Consider the following 19,163-nt stretch of genomic DNA (forward strand, 5'->3'; position numbering starts at 1 on the left):
AGAAGAACAAAAATCATGTCATTTCTAGGAAAATAGATGGATTAGAGATTATGTTAAAAATAATACAGACTCAGAAAGACAAGTATTGTACATTTTATCTTATATGTGCAATCTAGAAAATATAAAATATAACATGAATGTAGAAGGGAGATGATTATTGAAGAGGAAAGGCAGCAGGGGAAGAGGGAAAGAAGGATAAGGGTAGGTACTAGGGAGTGGAAGTGGTCAAAATATGCTATGTGCATGTATGAATATGACACAGTGAAACCCACTGTCACATATAACTAATAGGTACTAATAAAAATGAACTTTTCCAGCCTGATAGATAAGAAGTTGCATCTTAGTATAGTTTTTCCTTTATATTTATGTTGGTAGTTCTTTATTGAGGTATAATTCACATACAGTAAAATGCAGAAATCTTGAATATACATCCCAGTGAATTTGGCAAATACATGCATATGTTTAACTAACACTTAAATTACTGGCTACTGATGTTTATTTATAAAGATTAGTCTCTGGTCCAAAGGGTTTTTTCAGTATTCCAAGATGCCTGTTTTGGGTTTTATTATCTTGGGTAATTATAATAAACCACACACAGGAGACTTCTGGTTCCTGATTTTTTTCATGAATTCATTATTTTGTACTTTTTTTCAAATAATTGCTATTTTACTTATTAGTATTATTATATGCATTAACTAATTATTAATTGTAAAAGCCAATGGATTTCAATGTGATATTTTCATACTTGCATATTTTGTGTTTTAATTATATCTATCCTTCCTACTACCTCCTCTTGCCCTCCTCTTTCTTCCCACCCTCCCTGACCTTTTCCCCTTCTTCAATAGTCTCTTTTCTACTTCTCTTCTTCTCTTCTTTCTTTCTTCTTACCTCCTGTTTTTCCTCCTTCTTCTTTTATTTTGTTTTCACATATGAGAGAAAGCACGTGATACTTGTCTTTCTGAGTCTGGCTTATTTTGTTTAATGTGGTGTCCTCCAATTCCATCTATTTTCCTGTAAATGGAATTATTCCATTCTTCTCCATGACTGAATAATTACTCTATTGTGTATGTGTGTGTGTGTGTGTGTGTGTGTACATACTAAGGAGTTCACTTATACATACGTATATACCTATATACATATATCACATTTTTTTAATTCATTCATCTGTTGACAGGTACCTAGGCTGACTCCATAACTTAGCTATTGTGAATAGCATCAGGTATCTCTTTTAAATGCTGGCTTCATTTCCTTTGTATAAATATTACCAGTTGTATAGCTGGATCATGTGGTAGTTCTATTTTTAGTTTAGTTTAGTTTTTTTTTTTTTTTTGAGATGCTTCCATACTGTTTTCCTTAGTGGCTGTACTAGTTCACATTCCTTCCAACAGTGTAATAGTTCCTTTTCCTCCATATTCTCACTCACATTTGTTGCTTTCCCAAGGATTTCTTTTTTAATCATCAGCATTTTTGCATAAGTCATCATTGGCTTATTGTCTAGTAAAATGAATTGCAATCATCTAGAAATATCTGTTGATAAAGATACACCTTTAAATCTTTTTATTCTTGTTAAGACTATTTTTTTTTCATTTTTGGCCTGAGGGTACAAGTTGAATCAATGAGTAGATTTACAAAAAGTCAGGATGTTATACAAATATTGGAAGTGTCTAGCAAAAAATAGCAGCTTTATTTTGACTTTTATAGTCTATTTAATTGGTCTTTCCCTGGGCCTGAAGGCGGCACCATTGATTTTTTTCTTAAGCTATAAAAATGTGTCCACATCTTCCATCAGTGTGTTTTAATTATTTTTGTCCAACATGGACCAAATATGTCAAAGAAATCTAATTTTAAAAGTGTGTCTATTAGGCTTCTTGGAGCTTACACTTATAGGAGCTTACACCGAGCACAGAGCGGCCGAGTTCCGGCTCCCGGAACCGTCCCGGAACCGCCCTGGCTCAGGGCTGCGGAGCCCGCGGAGGCTGCTTCTTGGACCCTGCTACTATCAGAGCATACACCAAACACTAAGCGGCCGAATTCCGGCTCCCGGAACTGAGCCCGCGGGGGCTGCTTCTTGGAGCCTACACTTATAGGAGCTTACACCGAGCACGGAGCGGCCGAGTTCCGGCTCCCGGAACTTCCCTGGACCGGGGCTAGGAGCCCGCGGAAACTGTGTCTCGGTCCGGGTCCTGCTGAGGGCAGGTCAGGACTCACCCATTGCTTGGGTTGCCTGGCAAGGGGAACGAAATGCTGCCATTCGCATAGGATACCAACATGGCAGAGATCTGATGTCAGCAGAAAGCGGTGGAGGAGAGATCTTCATCAATACCAGCGGTGACATAAGCAGTTGGTCTTCTGGTAAGGGGGGTGAGGCTCAGTCACCCGAGTCTCCTCAATTTGTCCTCGAGCCGGAGGGAAGGAGCCGGGCCGCCGCCAGCCCCCGGAGCAGGCCCAGCGGCTCGCCAGCGTGGTGACCGCGTGACCCCAATTGGAGAGGGGGCGGAGCGGAGCCGCCACCCACACCCGCCAGGTGGGCAGACCCACGACCCAGTAGTACATGGGCGTGGTAGGAGGGGCAGGGCAGAGCCGCCCTTCGCGCTTGCAAGGTAAACAGACCTGTGACAGCCTGGCGGGTCAGGCCCAGTGGCCTGCCAGTGTGGTACACACGTCACCCCAACTCGAGTAGGGGCAGAGCAGATCCTTATCCCACGCCCGGATCAGGCCCTGCCGGTGTGGTGGTCACGTGACCCCAATTGGAGTGGGGGTGGAGCGGAACCGCCACCCGTGCCCGCAGGGTGAGCAGACCAGTGACCAACCTGCAGATCAGGCCCAGGGGTCCGCAGGCGTGGTAGGAGGGGCAGGGCAGATCCGCCGCCCACGCCTTCAAGGTAGGCAGACCTACAACAGACCGGCGGATCAGGCCCAGGAGCCTGCCGGCGGGGTACAAACACCACCCTAATTGGAGTAGTGACAGAGCAGAGTCGCCTCCCTTGCCAGGAACAGACCCAGCATCCTGCAGGCGGGGTAGTCACGACACCCCAATTGGAGTAGGGGCAAAGCAGAGCCTCCACTCGTGCCCGAAAAGTGGGCAGATCTGCGACCGACCAGCAGGACAGGCCCAGTGGCCTGCTGGTACGACAGACACGTCACCCCAATTGGAGTAGGGGCAGAACAGAGCCGCCACCAGCTCCCAGAACAGGCCCAGTGACCTGCCGGCGTGGTAGCCACGACACCCCAATTGGAATAAGGAGAGAGCAGAGCCGCCGCCCGCACCTGCAGGAAAGATACGCAAGCAGTATGAAAAGACAAGGAAAGAAAGGACCACAAGCAATGCAGGTCAACGCAACTTTAGAAGAGGTAACAGCTGCAGCAGATGGAATGTCAGATAAAGAATTCAGGATATACATGCTTCAGATGATCTGGAGTATCAAGGAAGACATTAAACAGCAAAATCAGACAATGAAAGATCACTTCGACAACGAATTACGCAAACAAATCCAGGAAGCAAAGGATCAACTATACAGGGAGATAGAGGTTATAAAAAACAAGCAATCAGAAATCCTAGAAATGCAGGAAGCAATAAACCAACTTAAAAACTCAATGGAGAATACTACCAACAGAGTAGAACACTTAGAAGATAGAACATCAGACAATGAAGACAAAGTATTTCAACTGGAAAAGAACATAGACAGCTCAGCAAGACTGTTAAGAAACCATGAGCAGAACATCCAAGAAATATGGGATAACATTAAGAGACCAAACTTAAGAGTCATTGGGATACAGGAAGGTACAGAGCTCCAAACCAAAGGAATGAGCAGTCTATTCCATGAAATAATACAAGAAAACTTCCCAGACTTGAAGAATGAGACAGAATCCCAAATCCTAGAAGCCTACAGGACGCCGAATGTGCAAAATCATAAGAGATCCACACCTAGACACATTATAATGAAGATGCCCAACATACAGAATAAGGAGAGAATTTTAAAAGCTACAAGAGAAAGGAAGCAGATTACATTTAGGGGCAAGCCAATCAGGATAACAGCTGATCTTTCAACACAGACTCTGAAAGCTAGAAGATCCTGGAATAACATATTTCAAACACTGAAAGATAATGGGTTCCAACCAAGAATGGTGTATCCAGCGAAATTAAGCTTCAGGATGGAGAATGAAATTAAAACCTTCCACGATAAACAAAAGTTTAAAGAATTCGCAGCTAGAAAACCATCTCTTCAAAACATCCTAGCCAAAGTATTACAGGAAGAGGAAATGGAAAATAACAATGAAAACCAACAGTGGGAGGTAGGACAGTAAAGGGGGGGGGAACAATCAAAGAGGAAAACAAACAATGTTTAGTAACAGAAATAAACAAATATGGCTGGAAGAACAACCCATATCTCAATAATAACCCTAAATGTTAATGGCTTAAACTCACCAATTAAGAGACACAGGCTAGTAGAATGGATCACAAAACAAGACCCAACAATATGCTGCCTACAGGAGACGCATTTGATAGGAAAAGACATACATAGGCTGAAGGTGAAAGGTTGGGAAAAATCATATCACTCATATGGACTTCGGAAACAAGCAGGCGTGTCCATACTCATATCAAATAAAATAGATTTCAAGCCAAAGTTAATCAAAAGAGATAAAGAGGGACACTACATACTGCTTAAGGGAACCATACACCAACAAGACATAACAATCATAAATATTTATGCCCCAAACAATGGTGCAGCTATGTTCGTCAAACAAACTCTTCTCAAGTTCAAGAGTCTAATAGACCACCACACCATAATCATGGGAGACTTCAACACACCTCTCTCGCCACTGGACAGATCTTCCAAACAAAAGTTGAATAAGGAAACTATAGAACTCAATAACACTATTAATAACCTAGACCTAATTGACATATATAGAGTATACCACCCAACATCAAGCAGTTACACTTTTTTCTCAGCAGCACATGGATCCTTCTCAAAAATAGATCATATATTATGTCACAGGGCAACTCTTAGACAATATAAAGGAGTAGAGATATTACCATGCATCTTATCTGATCATAATGGAATGAAACTGAAAATCAACGATAAAAGAAGGAAGGAAAAAGCATACATCAATTGGAGAATGAACAATAGGTTACTGAATGATCAATGGGTTATAGAAGACATCAAGGAGGAAATTAAAAAATTCTTAGAGATAAATGAAAACACAGACACAACATATCGGAATCTATGGGACACATTGAAAGCAGTTCTAAGAGGAAAATTCATTGCTTGGAGTTCATTCCTTAAAAAAAGAAAAAACCAACAAATAAATGATCTCATACTTCATCTCAAAATCCTTGAAAAAGAAGAGCAAAACAACAGCAAAAGAAGTAGAAGGCAAGAAATAATTAAAATCAGAGCTGAAATTAATGAAATCGAAACAAAAGAAACAATTGAAAAAATTGACAAAACTAAAAGTTGGTTCTTTGAAAAAATAAACAAAATCGACAGACCCTTAGCGATGCTAGTGAAGAGAAGAAGAGAGAGAACTCAAATTACTAGCATACGGGATGAAAAAGGCAATATCACAACAGACACTTCAGAAATACAGAAGATAATCAAAAACTATTTTGAATCCTTATACTCCAATAAATTAGAAGATAGTGAAGGCATAGATAAATTTCTTAAGTCATATGATCTGCCCAGATTGAGTCAGGAGGATATAGAAAACCTAAACAGACCAATATCAATTGAGGAGATAGAAGAAACCATCAAAAGACTACCAACTAAGAAAAGCCCAGGTCCCGATGGGTATACAGCAGAATTTTACAAAACCTTTAAAGAAGAACTAATACCAATACTTTTCAAGCTACTTCAGGAAATAGAAAAGGAGGGAGAACTTCCAAATTCATTCTATGAGGCCAACATCACCCTGATACCTAAACCAGACAAAGACACTTCAAAGAAAGAAAACTACAGACCAATATCTCTAATGAACCTAGATGCAAAAATCCTCAATAAAATTCTGGCGAATCGGATACAAAAACATATAAAAAAAATTGTACACCATGATCAAGTAGGATTCATCCCTGGGATGCAAGGCTGGTTCAATATACGGAAATCAATAAATGTTATTCACCACATCAATAGACTTAAAAATAAGAACCATATGATCATCTCGATAGATGCGGAAAAAGCATTTGACAAAGTACAGCATCCCTTTATGTTCAAAACTCTAGAAAAACTAGGGATAACAGGAACATACCTCAATATTGTAAAAGCAATCTATGCTAAGCCTCAGGCTAGCATTATTCTGAATGGAGAAAAACTGAAGGCATTCCCTCTAAAATCTGGAACAAGACAGGGATGCCCTCTCTCTCCACTTCTCTTCAACATAGTTCTCGAAACACTGGCCAGAGCAATTAGACAGACGAAAGAAATTAAAGGCATAAAAATAGGAAAAGAAGAAATTAAATTATCACTATTTGCAGATGATATGATTCTATATCTAGCAGACCCAAAAGGCTCTACAAAGAAACTATTAGAGCTAATAAATGAATTCAGCAAAGTGGCAGGATTTAAAATCAACACGCATAAATCAAAGGCATTCCTGTATATCAGCGACAAATCCTCTGAAATGGAAATGAGGACAACCACTCCATTCAAAATATCTTCAAAAAAAATAAAATACTTGGGAATCAACCTAACAAAAGAGGTGAAAGACTTATACAATGAAAACTACAGAACCCTAAAGAGAGAAATAGAAGAAGATCTTAGAAGATGGAAAAATATACCCTGTTCATGGATAGGCAGAACTAACATCATCAAAATGGCGATATTACCAAAAGTTCTCTATAGGTTTAATGCAATGCCAATCAAAATCCCAATGGCATTTCTTGTAGAAATAGAGAAAGCAATCATGAAATTCATATGGAAAAATAAAAGACCCAGAATAGCAAAAACAATGCTAAGCAAGAAGTGTGAATCAGGCGGTATAGCGATACCAGACTTCAAACTATACTACAGAGCAATAGTAACAAAAACAGCATGGTACTGGTACCAAAACAGGCGTGTGGACCAATGGTACAGAATAGAGGACACAGAAACCAATCCACAAAACTACAACTATCTTATATTTGATAAAGGGGCTAAAAGCATGCAATGGAGGAAGGATAGCATCTTCAACAAATGGTGCTGGGAAAACTGGAAATCCTTATGCAACAAAATGAAACTGAATCCCTTTCTCTCGCCATGCACAAAAGTGAATTCAAAATGGATCAAGGAACTTGATATCAAATCAGAGACGCGCCGTCTGATAGAAGAAAAAGTTGGCTACGATCTACAGTCGGTGGGGTCGGGCTCCAAATTCCTCAATAGGACACCCATAGCACAAAAGTTAATAACTAGAATCAACAAATGGGACTTACTCAAACTAAGAAGTTTTTTCTCAGCAAAAGAAACAATAAGAGAGGTAAATAGGGAGCCTACATCCTGGGAACAAATCTTTACTCCTCACACTTCAGATAGAGCCCTAATATCCAGAGTATACAAAGAACTCAAAAAATTAGACAATAAGAGAACAAACAACCCAATCAACAAATGGGCCAAGGACCTGAACAGACACTTCACAGAGGAGGACATACAGTCAATCAACAAGTACATGAAAAAATGCTCAACATCTCTAGCTGTCAGAGAAATGCAAATCAAAACCACCCTAAGATACCATCTCACTCCAGTAAGATTGGCAGCCATTAGGAAGTCAAACAACAACAAGTGCTGGCGAGGATGTGGGGAAAAGGGTACACTTGTACATTGCTGGTGGGACTGCAGATTGGTGCAGCCAATTTGGAAAGCAGTATGGAGATTTCTTGGAAAGCTGGGAATGGAGCCACCATTTGACCCAGCTATTCCCCTTCTTGGTCTATTCCCTAAAGACCTAAAAAGAGCATGCTACAGGGACACTGCTACATCGATGTTCATAGCAGCACAGTTCACAATAGCAAGACTGTGGAACCAACCTAGATGCCCTTCAATAGACGAATGGATAAAAAAAATGTGGCATTTATACACAATGGAGTATTACTCTGCATTAAAAAATGACAAAATCATAGAATTTACAGGGAAATGGATGGCATTAGAGCAGATTATGCTAAGTGAAGCTAGCCAATCCCTAAAAAACAAATGCCAAATGTCTTCTTTGATATAAGGAAAGTAACTAAGAACAGAGTAGGGACGAAGAACAGGAGAAGAAGATTAACATTTAACAGGGATGAGAGGTGGGAGGGAAAGGGAGAGAGAAGGTAAATTGCACGGTAATGGAAGGAGACCCTCAGGGTTATACAGTGGAGGGGGTAGAGAGAGAGGAGGGGAGGGGAGGGGAGAGGTGGGGAGGGGGGAGGGTGGATGATGGGAAAGGCAGCGGAGCACAACAGACACTAGTATGGCAATTTGTAAATCAATGGATGTGTAACTGATGTGAATCCGCAATCTGTGTATGGGGTGAAGGTGGGAGTTCATAACCCACTAGAATCAAAGTGTGGAATATGATATGTCAAGAAATTTGTAATGTTTTGAACAACCCACAATAAAAAATTAAAAAAAAAAAAAAAAAAAAAAAAAAAAAAAAAAGTGTGTCTATTACAATAAACTTTAGGCCCAGATATAATAATGACTGTTGAATGTTTTTCTGCAGTGTCCTCTACTTATTTTTTCTAAAATGTCATATTTGTAGCACTCTTAAGACCTTCTGTGGAAAAGATTTGACTTTGACTTTGTATTTTTAAAGTAGTCTTTGGGTTAATTTGTTTTCTTATATCCTTAATTTTGAATCAGAAACTAGAACAGCAGAAAGATATACTCAAGGTTAAAGTAATCAGTGAATAAGACCTAGAAATAGCATACATTATGAAAATTTCTTTTTGGAACTTGTCTACTGAAGTTTTTGTATCTTTGTTATTGATACTTTAAAACTATCAGAGTACTTAGTATTGAGTAGCACAGAACTTATGAAATATGCTTATTTCTTCAAGTTTCTGGTTTGCCCTTTTGTACAGATTTAAAAATGTTAATATGGAATATGCAAGTTCAGAGTACACATGAGTAAGAGTCTAACCAGGAAACAAACACTATGAAAGAATTTGGAGTACTGGGGAGTTTACTGTTGAAGGATAGCTATAAGGTGATGGAGCCAAGAAGCAGAGGACTATGAGGCAACAGAGAGATAAAAACCAGTGGAAATCATTGCCATCCCTAGTTCAGAGGGGCATAAAGAAGAAGGAAGGCTGTATCATATTTCATGGGCTAAGATTGTCACAGCTATTTGGAACCATGGTGGAACTGTGCAGAGAAAAGTTGAAGCAGTAGAGAAGGTGTAAGTGCTCCTGAGATCCCTTTGAGAGTAGTGAAGGCAGGGATGGAGATAATATTTTTGTTTCTCCTTTCCTCCCTCTTTTTACTCTCCCAATAGCAGCATCTGCCTTTAGCTGAACCCAGCTGGGACCAGCAGATATGGGTTCCTGAGAAATACAGGCTGCTTTGTGATGTGGAGTAGAACAGGGAGTTAGTTGGAATGGCTATAAAGCAACAGATCCAGTCCTGACACACTTGGCAGCTAAAACCCAAATGTACTAATTATGTTTTTTAAAGCAATAGAACTTGGGGAGGGAATTTAGTTGAAAATTTAGGTTTCCATGCTACATGAGTTTTGACTGTTTCTTTGATAAGTACCTTCAAATAAATATTTAGCCTAAATACTTAATTTTAAAAAATTTATAAAGCCATAGAGGTGAAATATGTTCAATGTCATATTTCTAGAAAGTGCTAAGGCTGGGACTAGAGCCCAGCCTTTTTACAATTTACTGATGACTTTCCCATTCTACAAATTAAATAAGTAAGTAAGTAAACAAACAAACAAATAAATAAATAAATAAATGGCCTGGGACAATGGCACTTGCCCATAATCCTAGAGGTTTAGGAGGCTTCGGCAGGAGGATGGCAAATTCAAAGCCAGCCTCAGCAATTTATCGAGGCCCTAAGCAACTTAGTCAGACTCTATCTCAAAATAAAATATAAAAAGGACTGGGAATGTGGCTCAGTGGTTAAGCATCCCTGGGTTCACTCCCTGGTACCAAAACAAAAAACAAAATAAACATCAACAACAACCAGTCCAAACATAGTCTTTTTAAAAACTTCTCTTACCTCCAGTGTGCTCATATGTAGATTGGGAATAATGATACTGGCAATGCCTGGCAGGGAAGATGTGTCCAAAAATGGAAGAAATATATGGAAAACTTTTTAAAAATTTTCTCAGGCTTATGAATTCAGGTATTATTTATTGTGTGGATGGGAAAGAGAATGATTTTATCTTTCTTTTTCATACTTTAAAACCACTTCTTAAATTGGCCAGTGTTCCAAACCATTTTCTTTTCCTGTCCTTACTTTTTAATATAGTAGTTATTTGGGGCGGATTGTGTGTTAGAAGATGTACTAACAAGGACTGAAAAGAAATATTTAACTTAAAACATTCAGATTTAAACATTTCTGTTTTGGAAAAGACATCTTAAGGAACTTTGAAGTATCTACTCTTTTGTTCTTCCTCTAAATCTAGATTAGAAAAGCAATGCAGACTTCAAAGACATCCAAAGAACAAATGCTTGTAAAACAACACAAGCAAGTGTGGTGGCAGGAACACCAAAGGCTAAACAAAGTCAGGTAAGCACTTGGGGAGTTTCAGCACAACATGAAGGGTTCACTAGGAGTTGCACTTGTCTAATCAGATGTTCTATAATGTTCCATGTTAATTAAACCATTACAATGAAAATTTAGATTTACAGTTTGAATTTGGGTCAAATTAAAATCTTCTCATTTCCTCAGCCTAATCTGGAATCCAGGGAATGGCTTTTGTATTCTGTAGAAAATTAGAAGTATTGTCTCCATCTGCCCATTGTTTACTCTTTTGCACACCTACTGTCTTGCTTGCATTTATGTATATCATACTTAGCAGGTTGCATTATAATGTGTGGGTACACATTTGTTTCTCCACTAAGGTGATAAGCCACTGGAGGGCAAATATCATATCACAGTCATCTGTATGTTGTGGAATAAGCAGGAGATATGTAAAATGCTTTCAGTACCTAGGTAAACAGATGAACTAAGGACTTGTTTAGTGGTTTTCTTAATATAGTTGCATCATGACTTAATTCAGTTATGGTATTTGACTTTTGTTATTATTTCCAGCAGTTATTTAAAGAAGAATTAAAACAAAATAATAATGTCATATTTGATCTTCATTGTAATCTCTTAAAAATAAATTTCAAAAGTAAAAGCAAGGAGAAAAGAGCTGTATTTCTCTTCCACTTAAGGCATATGTACTTGCTTTAACAATGGTGGTATTTATAAAGTATGTTTGTTAAATGTGTATTATAAAGCATTTATTTTATATCAAAATAGACAATTTATGTGATCTTATTCTGAGTCAAGTTTCCCAATATAATCAACTTTACTTTTTTTTAAAATATATTTTTTATATATTTGTTGATGGATCTTTATTTTATTTATTTATTTATATGTGGTGTTGAGGTTTGAGCTCAGTGCCTCACACATGCTAGGCAAGCACTCTACCACTGAGCCACAACCCCTAACTTTACTTTTGACTTCGGTGCTTTTCATGTTGGTAGGAGATTCTTATTCTAGCAAGCAAGTCCTATATGTGAGGTAAAAGTTCATGACTGGCAAAGGTCTCATACTATAGTATAACTCAAAACACAAAAATAAAATTACATAGACTTTATCACCATACTTCTCCTATAAAAACAACTATATCAGACCCACTTACCCTTAAAAAATCACCTTTAGTAGAGAGAAAATGTTTGAGCCCATTAGAAATTGTTTTTGAAAATTTGTATAACTTGAAATAGGATAAAAAGGAAAGCCAATATTAGGAAGCTTTAATTATGGTGTTCACTGATGCAAGTTCAAATTAAAAAGAAGACACTGGGAAAAGTGTTTGTTTGTTTTTTAATCGTGGCTGTTCCACATTCCCCTTTGTGTGTATTAAGCTATTCTTGAGATAGAAGAAACATATACACATCATTATGGAAAGTTTCTGTTGGCTGACTTGGAATGACACAAAGATAATGGAAGTGAGGAACACTTTAGTGATAAAGATCATAACGTCTTAAAACATTATAAGGACTGAAAATTGAACAAAAAGAATCCCAATATGATTTTAAGTGTTATTCTAGAGTGTAGGCTAATTTCATTACATATTCAGTAAATTAAAAACTAATATCAATAAGAGATATGTAAGGGAAATGGCTAGATTTATGGAAAATTTAAGGACTGCAAGCAAATCCATAGTTTAAGCTTTATCAGTGTTTGCCAACCTTTCAAAATCCAAACCCCATTAAATATTATTATGTCTTAGCAGAATACTCTTTTTGAGAAACTCAGACCAACAGAAAATAAGGACCAATAATAACATTCAACTTTTCTTGGGTAATTTAGTATGTTTTAGGAAATATGTTAGGTACTTTACATGCTTTATCTCATTTAATCCTTACAATGTAGGTATCACTGCTGTATCAGTTTATGAAATTCTTGAGTCTCAGAAGATTAAAATTACTTACAGAAGATAAATAAGGTAGTTTGGGTGGATCAAGGATTTGCACCTGTCTTCTGTGCACCATGACCTTGGAAATAAGCAACTTTTTCTTTATCACATAGGGTTTCTATCTAATTGATACACCTGCGATCTAATTGATACAAACTTGCTAGCCAAAAAAAAAAAAAAAAAAAAGAAAGAAAAGAAAAGGCAAAGCTTATGATTCTTAAAAAAAATCTGAACTAAGGACACTAGAAAAAAATTTCCAAATGTAAAAATTATGTTTAATATTTAAATTTATAAAATTTTATTTAAAATGTAATGGGCTTACTCAAACTATATCCCTTAAGGACTCTGATAAACTTTCCCAGGAGCACTTACTCCCTTGTTTCATTCTGGTACCACAAAGAACCCTGTATTTTTATGTGATCATTTGTCTAGATGATATATTAATCTATGCAGTGCAACCACCTGCAGACAGAACAGCCTGGTAAAGGGTATTTCTGAGCCTTAAGTACAGGTCCTCACCCTTCCAGGATGATTTTAGGTGGAGAATCAGATCCTAAGAACACCAAAAATTATCCATAGCTTCCCTCTTCTGGCAATTTGTATGCTCCATTATTGCTTTCTGGGTGCTGAAAATATAAGATAAGCTGGATGGGTTTTTTAGTGCTATATTTTTGGTTAAAGAGTTCTTTTCTGAAAAAAAAAATTCTGGTTTGACTTCATAACATACCCATCCTACATGTATGGTTGCAAATGTGATCTTAAAATATTTCTGACAAAAACTACCTGCAGGGAAAACAGACACTGAGGTGCCACTTACAATAATAGCACCACTTCTTTATACATGTAAACAAAAACAAAACCCCTGTCTCATGTAAGTCAATTGTAGAAGGTGATGGTGTGTATGTGTGTGTACACATGTGTATATAAATGAAATACTATGCATCCATGAAAATAATAAAACCACTCAGATATATCTTTAAAAAGGTGTTAAGCAAAGAAACATCCTACAATATAAAATGTTAAATATACCATTATCACAACTACATAAAATAACGTAATCAAGGACTAGAAACTCATTTGCAAAAAATGAAAATTATCATTGTATGAAAGTATTGCAATTGTTGCTATTTTCTTATGTTTTAGTATTGTTCTTTAATAATAATAATAGATTGAAACAGGTTTGATTGACTGCCATAATCAAGGAATATAGTATTTTTAGATGCCCAGTTATTTTACTCTAAAAATGACTGTATTTTTAAAACACAGTAAAAGATCATAAATATTTATTACTCTTATTAGTATGTAAAAATGAAATAAAGCTTCACTCGAATTTCCTTTGTTCAGAATCTTATCATTTCTGAACTTTTAAAATAGCTTCCTTGTTGGTCTGGTTTTTGCCTAATCTCCTTTTCATCTTCCATTTCTATTGCTCATCCCACCCCAGGTCCTTCCTCTATCTTGCTGCCTTCGGAATTTTTCTGAAACACTACTCTGAGCAGGTGAGGTCAGCTTGGTGTCCTTTAGTAACTTCCCGGTGCCGGTTCTCTCTCCATGAAGTAGTGCTGGGACTGCTGTGTGCTGCCTTTGTTCTTGCTATTACTTCTGCCTGAGCTTAGCAAGTACCCAGTCCATGTTAGGAATTTAGCACAAGGTCTGAATCAATTAATAGATGAACAAAAGCACATTAGATTGCTTCCACTTATTTCTTAAACTTATATGTATGTTAGTAATTGTAAAAATATTGATTGAGATATGTCTATTTCAGATTTAAATTGGAATCTGATATAAAATCTTTTCTCAATGAAGAGAACATTGGAAATGAATGTCTTTGTGATGTTATGAATTCTGGTAAGCTTTTTAAATCCTATATTTAAAGGCACATTTTATTTTGAAGAATGAAAATGAGCCACTCACTTCATGCTTTTTTAATATTTTAAGAGTTTTTTTTCTAAAAGAATAAAAAAATCTGCACTCTTATCATTTGTTCTTTAAGAAACTTAATAATGTATTTCCTCGATTCAACCTTGTTTCACCACAGAACAAGAGTTATCAGAACAATGGAGCACATATCTTAAAAATGTGATAAATCCTATTCTGCAGCTGAGAACATATCTAAAGTATAGACAACATCACATTTCCCAGAGTTCACATGCCCATAAAGAGTTTAATGCAGTGACAGTACTGGAAGAGGTCAGTGTGTTACCTTTGTTTTTGATAATGTAATATTTCATTTTTGTCCTTACTAGAATAGTTTGAAATAAGAAATAAACATATGAATTGTGTATTTAAATAGAAAGGTTATTCAACATCTTAAACTTAAACATAGGCTGAATCTGTCCAGGTACCCTCATTTCTCACAACTGCTCTCCCTGCTTTCCTTTTTGCCCTTCCTCCCAGTGTATTCTGGGATCCAGTTGTCCTGATGTTGAAATTCCGTGGGCTTCTTCTGCCCTTGAAGTCTTCCTTCCCATCTGAGCCCCTTCCAGCTTCTTTATTCACATCTTCTTCCTGATCTGTACCTTTCTACAGAAACTCAGTACCATAGATTCTGGCCATCTTTTTGTGTCTCCCACATATCAGGCTCATTCCTATTTCAAGGACTTTACATCATCTGTTTCCTATATCTGGTTGGTGGTGCTTTCTGTCATTTAGTTCTTGACTTAAATGTCTTTCCTCTGAGAAGCTACTGTCACTTCCCACCACAGCACCCTGTTTTTATATTACTTCCTGTTAATGCTTTCTTAAGTAACTCTTAGTTTGTTGACTGCTAAGATCTATTGTTGTGCTAAGTATGAGGTTTTAAAATGATTTTTCTTTCTCTAATTTTCAGTTATTCTGTGGTTTTATACTGCAATAATAATACTTTAAATCTATACCTCACTGCTGACTATAGGCAAGGATGCAAGGGAAGGAAGGGGTGATTTAAGTAGAAAAAATTCTGTTCTCTGCCTTACAACTAATAAAATGTAAATGTGGGTGTGGGGTAGCTACAACTTTTTGGAAATAAGTGTCTGGAAGTCTCATTGAGGTTCATTTGTCTGATGAGCACTGCCATAGGGGCATCTCTAATTTTCTGTAACAGGTCCTCAAAAGGATTTTCTCTTATCTAACTTTCTATCACTTCTTGGCTTTTGAGAATAATTCTTGTGTCCTTACATACAAAAACTGGATAACTTGTAATAATGTGAGTACTACTTGTACAACACATCTTCTAGGTTGACTTTGTGAAGAAACAATTGAAAGCTGTCTTTGAAAGACTTAGACTGGAGCAACAGGAAATAGAAAGAGATCTTTCAGGCTGGAATATAAAAGTAAGTGTGATGAAACTAGTAATTTATTTGTCTATCATTTTGTCACTTATGTTAAATAAAGTAATCACATAATTTGTTTTCAGATACTGGATTATTGTTCAGAAGAGAAAACTAATCTTAGTGAACTACCCATGGAATTAGAAACTTTGGAATGTCCATACCCTGATTTGAAATCTTCAATTCTCAAAGAGTTCTATAACTTTACAGAGAAATATCAAAAGAAACTTCAAGATTTTGATGTACAGTTAGAAGACATAAACAGGTGACTTGATAAAACTACTTGAATCCTGTAGATTTTTTATACTAAATTTAATTTTTGTTCATGGTCACTATACTTCTGATTTACTATTGCATAGTTACTATGTGATGGGAAGTTAACAATAAATGTTTAGATTGGTTATTTGTTGAATGGAGAGGGTTTTCCCAAAATAATTATCTTGATATAAAGATTTTAAAGATTTTTATAAGGTTAAAAGATGACAATAATCTATTTATTAGCCTTCTTTCCTGTACAAGTTAGTTTTCAAATAGGAATTTTCAGTGACTATTAATTTTCATTTCAATATATAAAGCTCTTCTATAGTGGAAATTTACAAATCAGCACTAATAATTGATTATAATTAAAAATATATTAATGAAATTATGTTACTTGTAATTAACTGTGATTTTGTCCTGTAATAACCCAGAGTATGTTTTCAAAATTTTAAAAAACTTTTCCTGTAAATGTCAATTTTTTTTTAAAAGAAATAGTCTTTTGGTTGCATCTTGAGAAGGATGTTTCTCTTTGGAGTGGCAAACATAATTTTCAGGAATTTGAAATTCAATTCTGGCTGTGATCATCTTCTCTAGTGTCTTCTATATTATAATTCACACAAATGGAGAAATCCAGATATGCTTCCCTGAGTAGGATTGATGGTTGGTCTTAGATCCTGTCTGTACATGATGTCTCTGGGGGACATTTTGTAGAAAAAAGTGCTTTTCCTCTTTGATATCAGTGTCAATTTTTTCCTCAAAGAATTTATATTTAAAAAGAAAGGAAAACTACAGAAAGGACACATGGAGGAAATTAAAAATAATAGAGGTTCTTAACTTTGAAATGGAAGATGATAAATATAACAAATATGTGTATTTTTTATATCTAATTAATCACTGAGAATACAGATCTTTATATGAAACTGCTGGTGTTTAGAAATAGACAATAAGGAAAATTTTAATTCCTCCCAAGTAGAGTTCTCTGCTTTGGTAGCTCCCCAATCCAAACTCTTGGGTTACATCTGTTACTTATCTCAGCACAATAGAGCCCATTCAAGGTGAAGTCTGGGCCTTTCCTTACCTTAGCTTCCTTCTTACACCTCTGTGGGGATGTTCCTGTGTTCCTCTCCATCAGCATCTATTTTTCTTCTGGGAGCTCCTCCTTTTCTACCTCTCTCCCTTGTTTTTCTTCTTCCCACCTGGCAATAAAGCTGAAAAATAAATTAATAATGTATCATGTACACTTGTTGATTGATGAGTTTATTACCCTTTAATTGGAATTCAGTCACAGTGAAGTATTAGCTAAACCATATACTTAGATTAAGTTTCTAATTATAAAATGAATATCCTCTCCCAGTTTTCCGTCCCAACCTTGTTAAAGAGATTTCAGAACTCATTAGGAAAGAGGTGCAGTGTTTTTGTTTGGTGAGGAAAAGGCATTCTGAATAGGCTGATTAGCTGTGACTTGAAGAAGGTTAATCTTTGTCCTTTAAAAGCCTCTGACTTTTCCTCCAAGATGGCACCTTGTCCTCGTGAGAAAGCTGGCTGAGTTTGTGGTATCTCTAGATTAGCAGATCCTAAATATGGAGGTATTTTCTTCAGGAGCCTGAGATGGCTTCCTTATAGTAAGATCTGTTCTTCCCACCGCACTTTCCTTCCTTTTTAAAAATCTTAACTCAATTTCTGTTCTTCCGTCATATGTAATCCTATGCCACTCAAAAAAGTTGAGATTCACAGCTCCTTCAAATTACTAAAGATTAAGTAGAGAATTTATTGAATATATTTCACATTGCTAAAGTTTCTGCAGAAGGAAGAAACATTGAGGATAAAATTACTCAGGAAAGCTTGATGAAGGATCTGAAGTTCACTATGGACTTTGAAGAATGGGCAGAGTTAGCATCAGCAGAAAGCAAATAGGGAGGACATTCTAAAAAAGAAGATTAAATGATTAGAATATAAACCTCTTTATATCAAAGTAACTTATAGCTATATTAGTGTCCATAGCATCTAGTACTTTCTACACAACGCATCTTCTAAGTGATTCAGTTGACTTGAAGGTAAAAACAATGAAGGAAATAGTGAAATGGCATGTTCCTGGATGGTAGGAATCTACTTGGGAGGAATATAAGGTTCATAAATTCTAGTTTAATGGTTCTTGCCACACATAATTATCCAAAATACATTTTGCATAATTGATTATGTGTTTTAGTTGTTGAATATTTATTGATTAATCTTTAATGTATAGTGGTCTCTGTTAAACTCCTTGGTAGGAGATTAGGCAGACAGATTAACTTAGAATATGGTTTTACTATGATAATTTGAAATATTTTGGGAAAGAGACATATACATATGTACCCTCACTAAATAAAATTACATGCAAACATTAATTAAAGAAAATGTGAATATGCTGGCAGTGAATAATAAAGCTTCAATCAAAACTTAATGAGTTTTCAGGAATAAGTTTCCTTGAGGTGAAAGAGAGTAAAAGGAATAATTTGAATAAAGATAGAGGTGGTTGGCATCAGTATTCTAACGCTGGTGAGCAGTGTTGCATATAAATACACTGTTCTAACTAGCACAATGAATTACATGTTCAATTATAATATTAATTGCAATTTCCATTTGTCAGGATCCACCTTCATTTTGATATGGTCATTTTCCCTTCTGGTTCTAGCTATTATGTTTTGTGAAAATTCTCACAGATTACATGCATGTATGTGCACACCAGTGGGAGAGAGTGTGTGCACACTTTAAAAGGGATACTAATCTAGATTATTGTTTTAAGCCAGAGTGTCTGGAGTTTTTAATTGTTTGAATCTTAAAACATCCATCATTTGATACAATTATTACCCAGGGCCCGTAGTTTACATTAGGATCACAATCCTTCCATCCCTAGTTATTTTTCATTTTCAAACTTTGTTATTACATAATTTATTTCTATAAAGCAGTATGGTGGAGCCTATTAAATCACACAGCACATATCCTTTGTCTGAATAGTTTCTATATTTCAAG

The 19,163-nt window shown here is 36.4% G+C and overlaps 1 protein-coding gene across 2 annotated transcripts in view; it reads left to right on the plus strand.

Moving 5' to 3' along the window:
- Ccdc148 (coiled-coil domain containing 148) overlaps window positions 1-19,163 on the plus strand; it is a 356,434-nt gene that overhangs the window by 133,713 nt on the left and 203,558 nt on the right. Inside the window, exons 2-7 of one of the 2 annotated variants that reach the window (XM_058573466.1) lie at window positions 10,585-10,688; window positions 14,033-14,087; window positions 14,354-14,436; window positions 14,627-14,778; window positions 15,804-15,899; window positions 15,983-16,161. In XM_058573466.1, the coding sequence (XP_058429449.1) occupies window positions 14,427-14,436; window positions 14,627-14,778; window positions 15,804-15,899; window positions 15,983-16,161 (437 nt within the window). In that variant the 5' untranslated portion in view covers window positions 10,585-10,688; window positions 14,033-14,087; window positions 14,354-14,426. The remainder of the gene's footprint in view (window positions 1-10,584; window positions 10,689-14,032; window positions 14,088-14,353; window positions 14,437-14,626; window positions 14,779-15,803; window positions 15,900-15,982; window positions 16,162-19,163) is intronic. The other variant, XM_046426939.2, reaches the window with a different exon arrangement.

The sequence above is a fragment of the Marmota monax genome, unplaced genomic scaffold (assembly GCF_021218885.2).
Source record: "Marmota monax isolate L192 unplaced genomic scaffold, Marmota_monax_Labrador192_F-V1.1 WCK01_AAM20220418_F8-fsc00048, whole genome shotgun sequence".
NCBI classification, from domain to species: Eukaryota; Metazoa; Chordata; class Mammalia; order Rodentia; family Sciuridae; genus Marmota; species Marmota monax.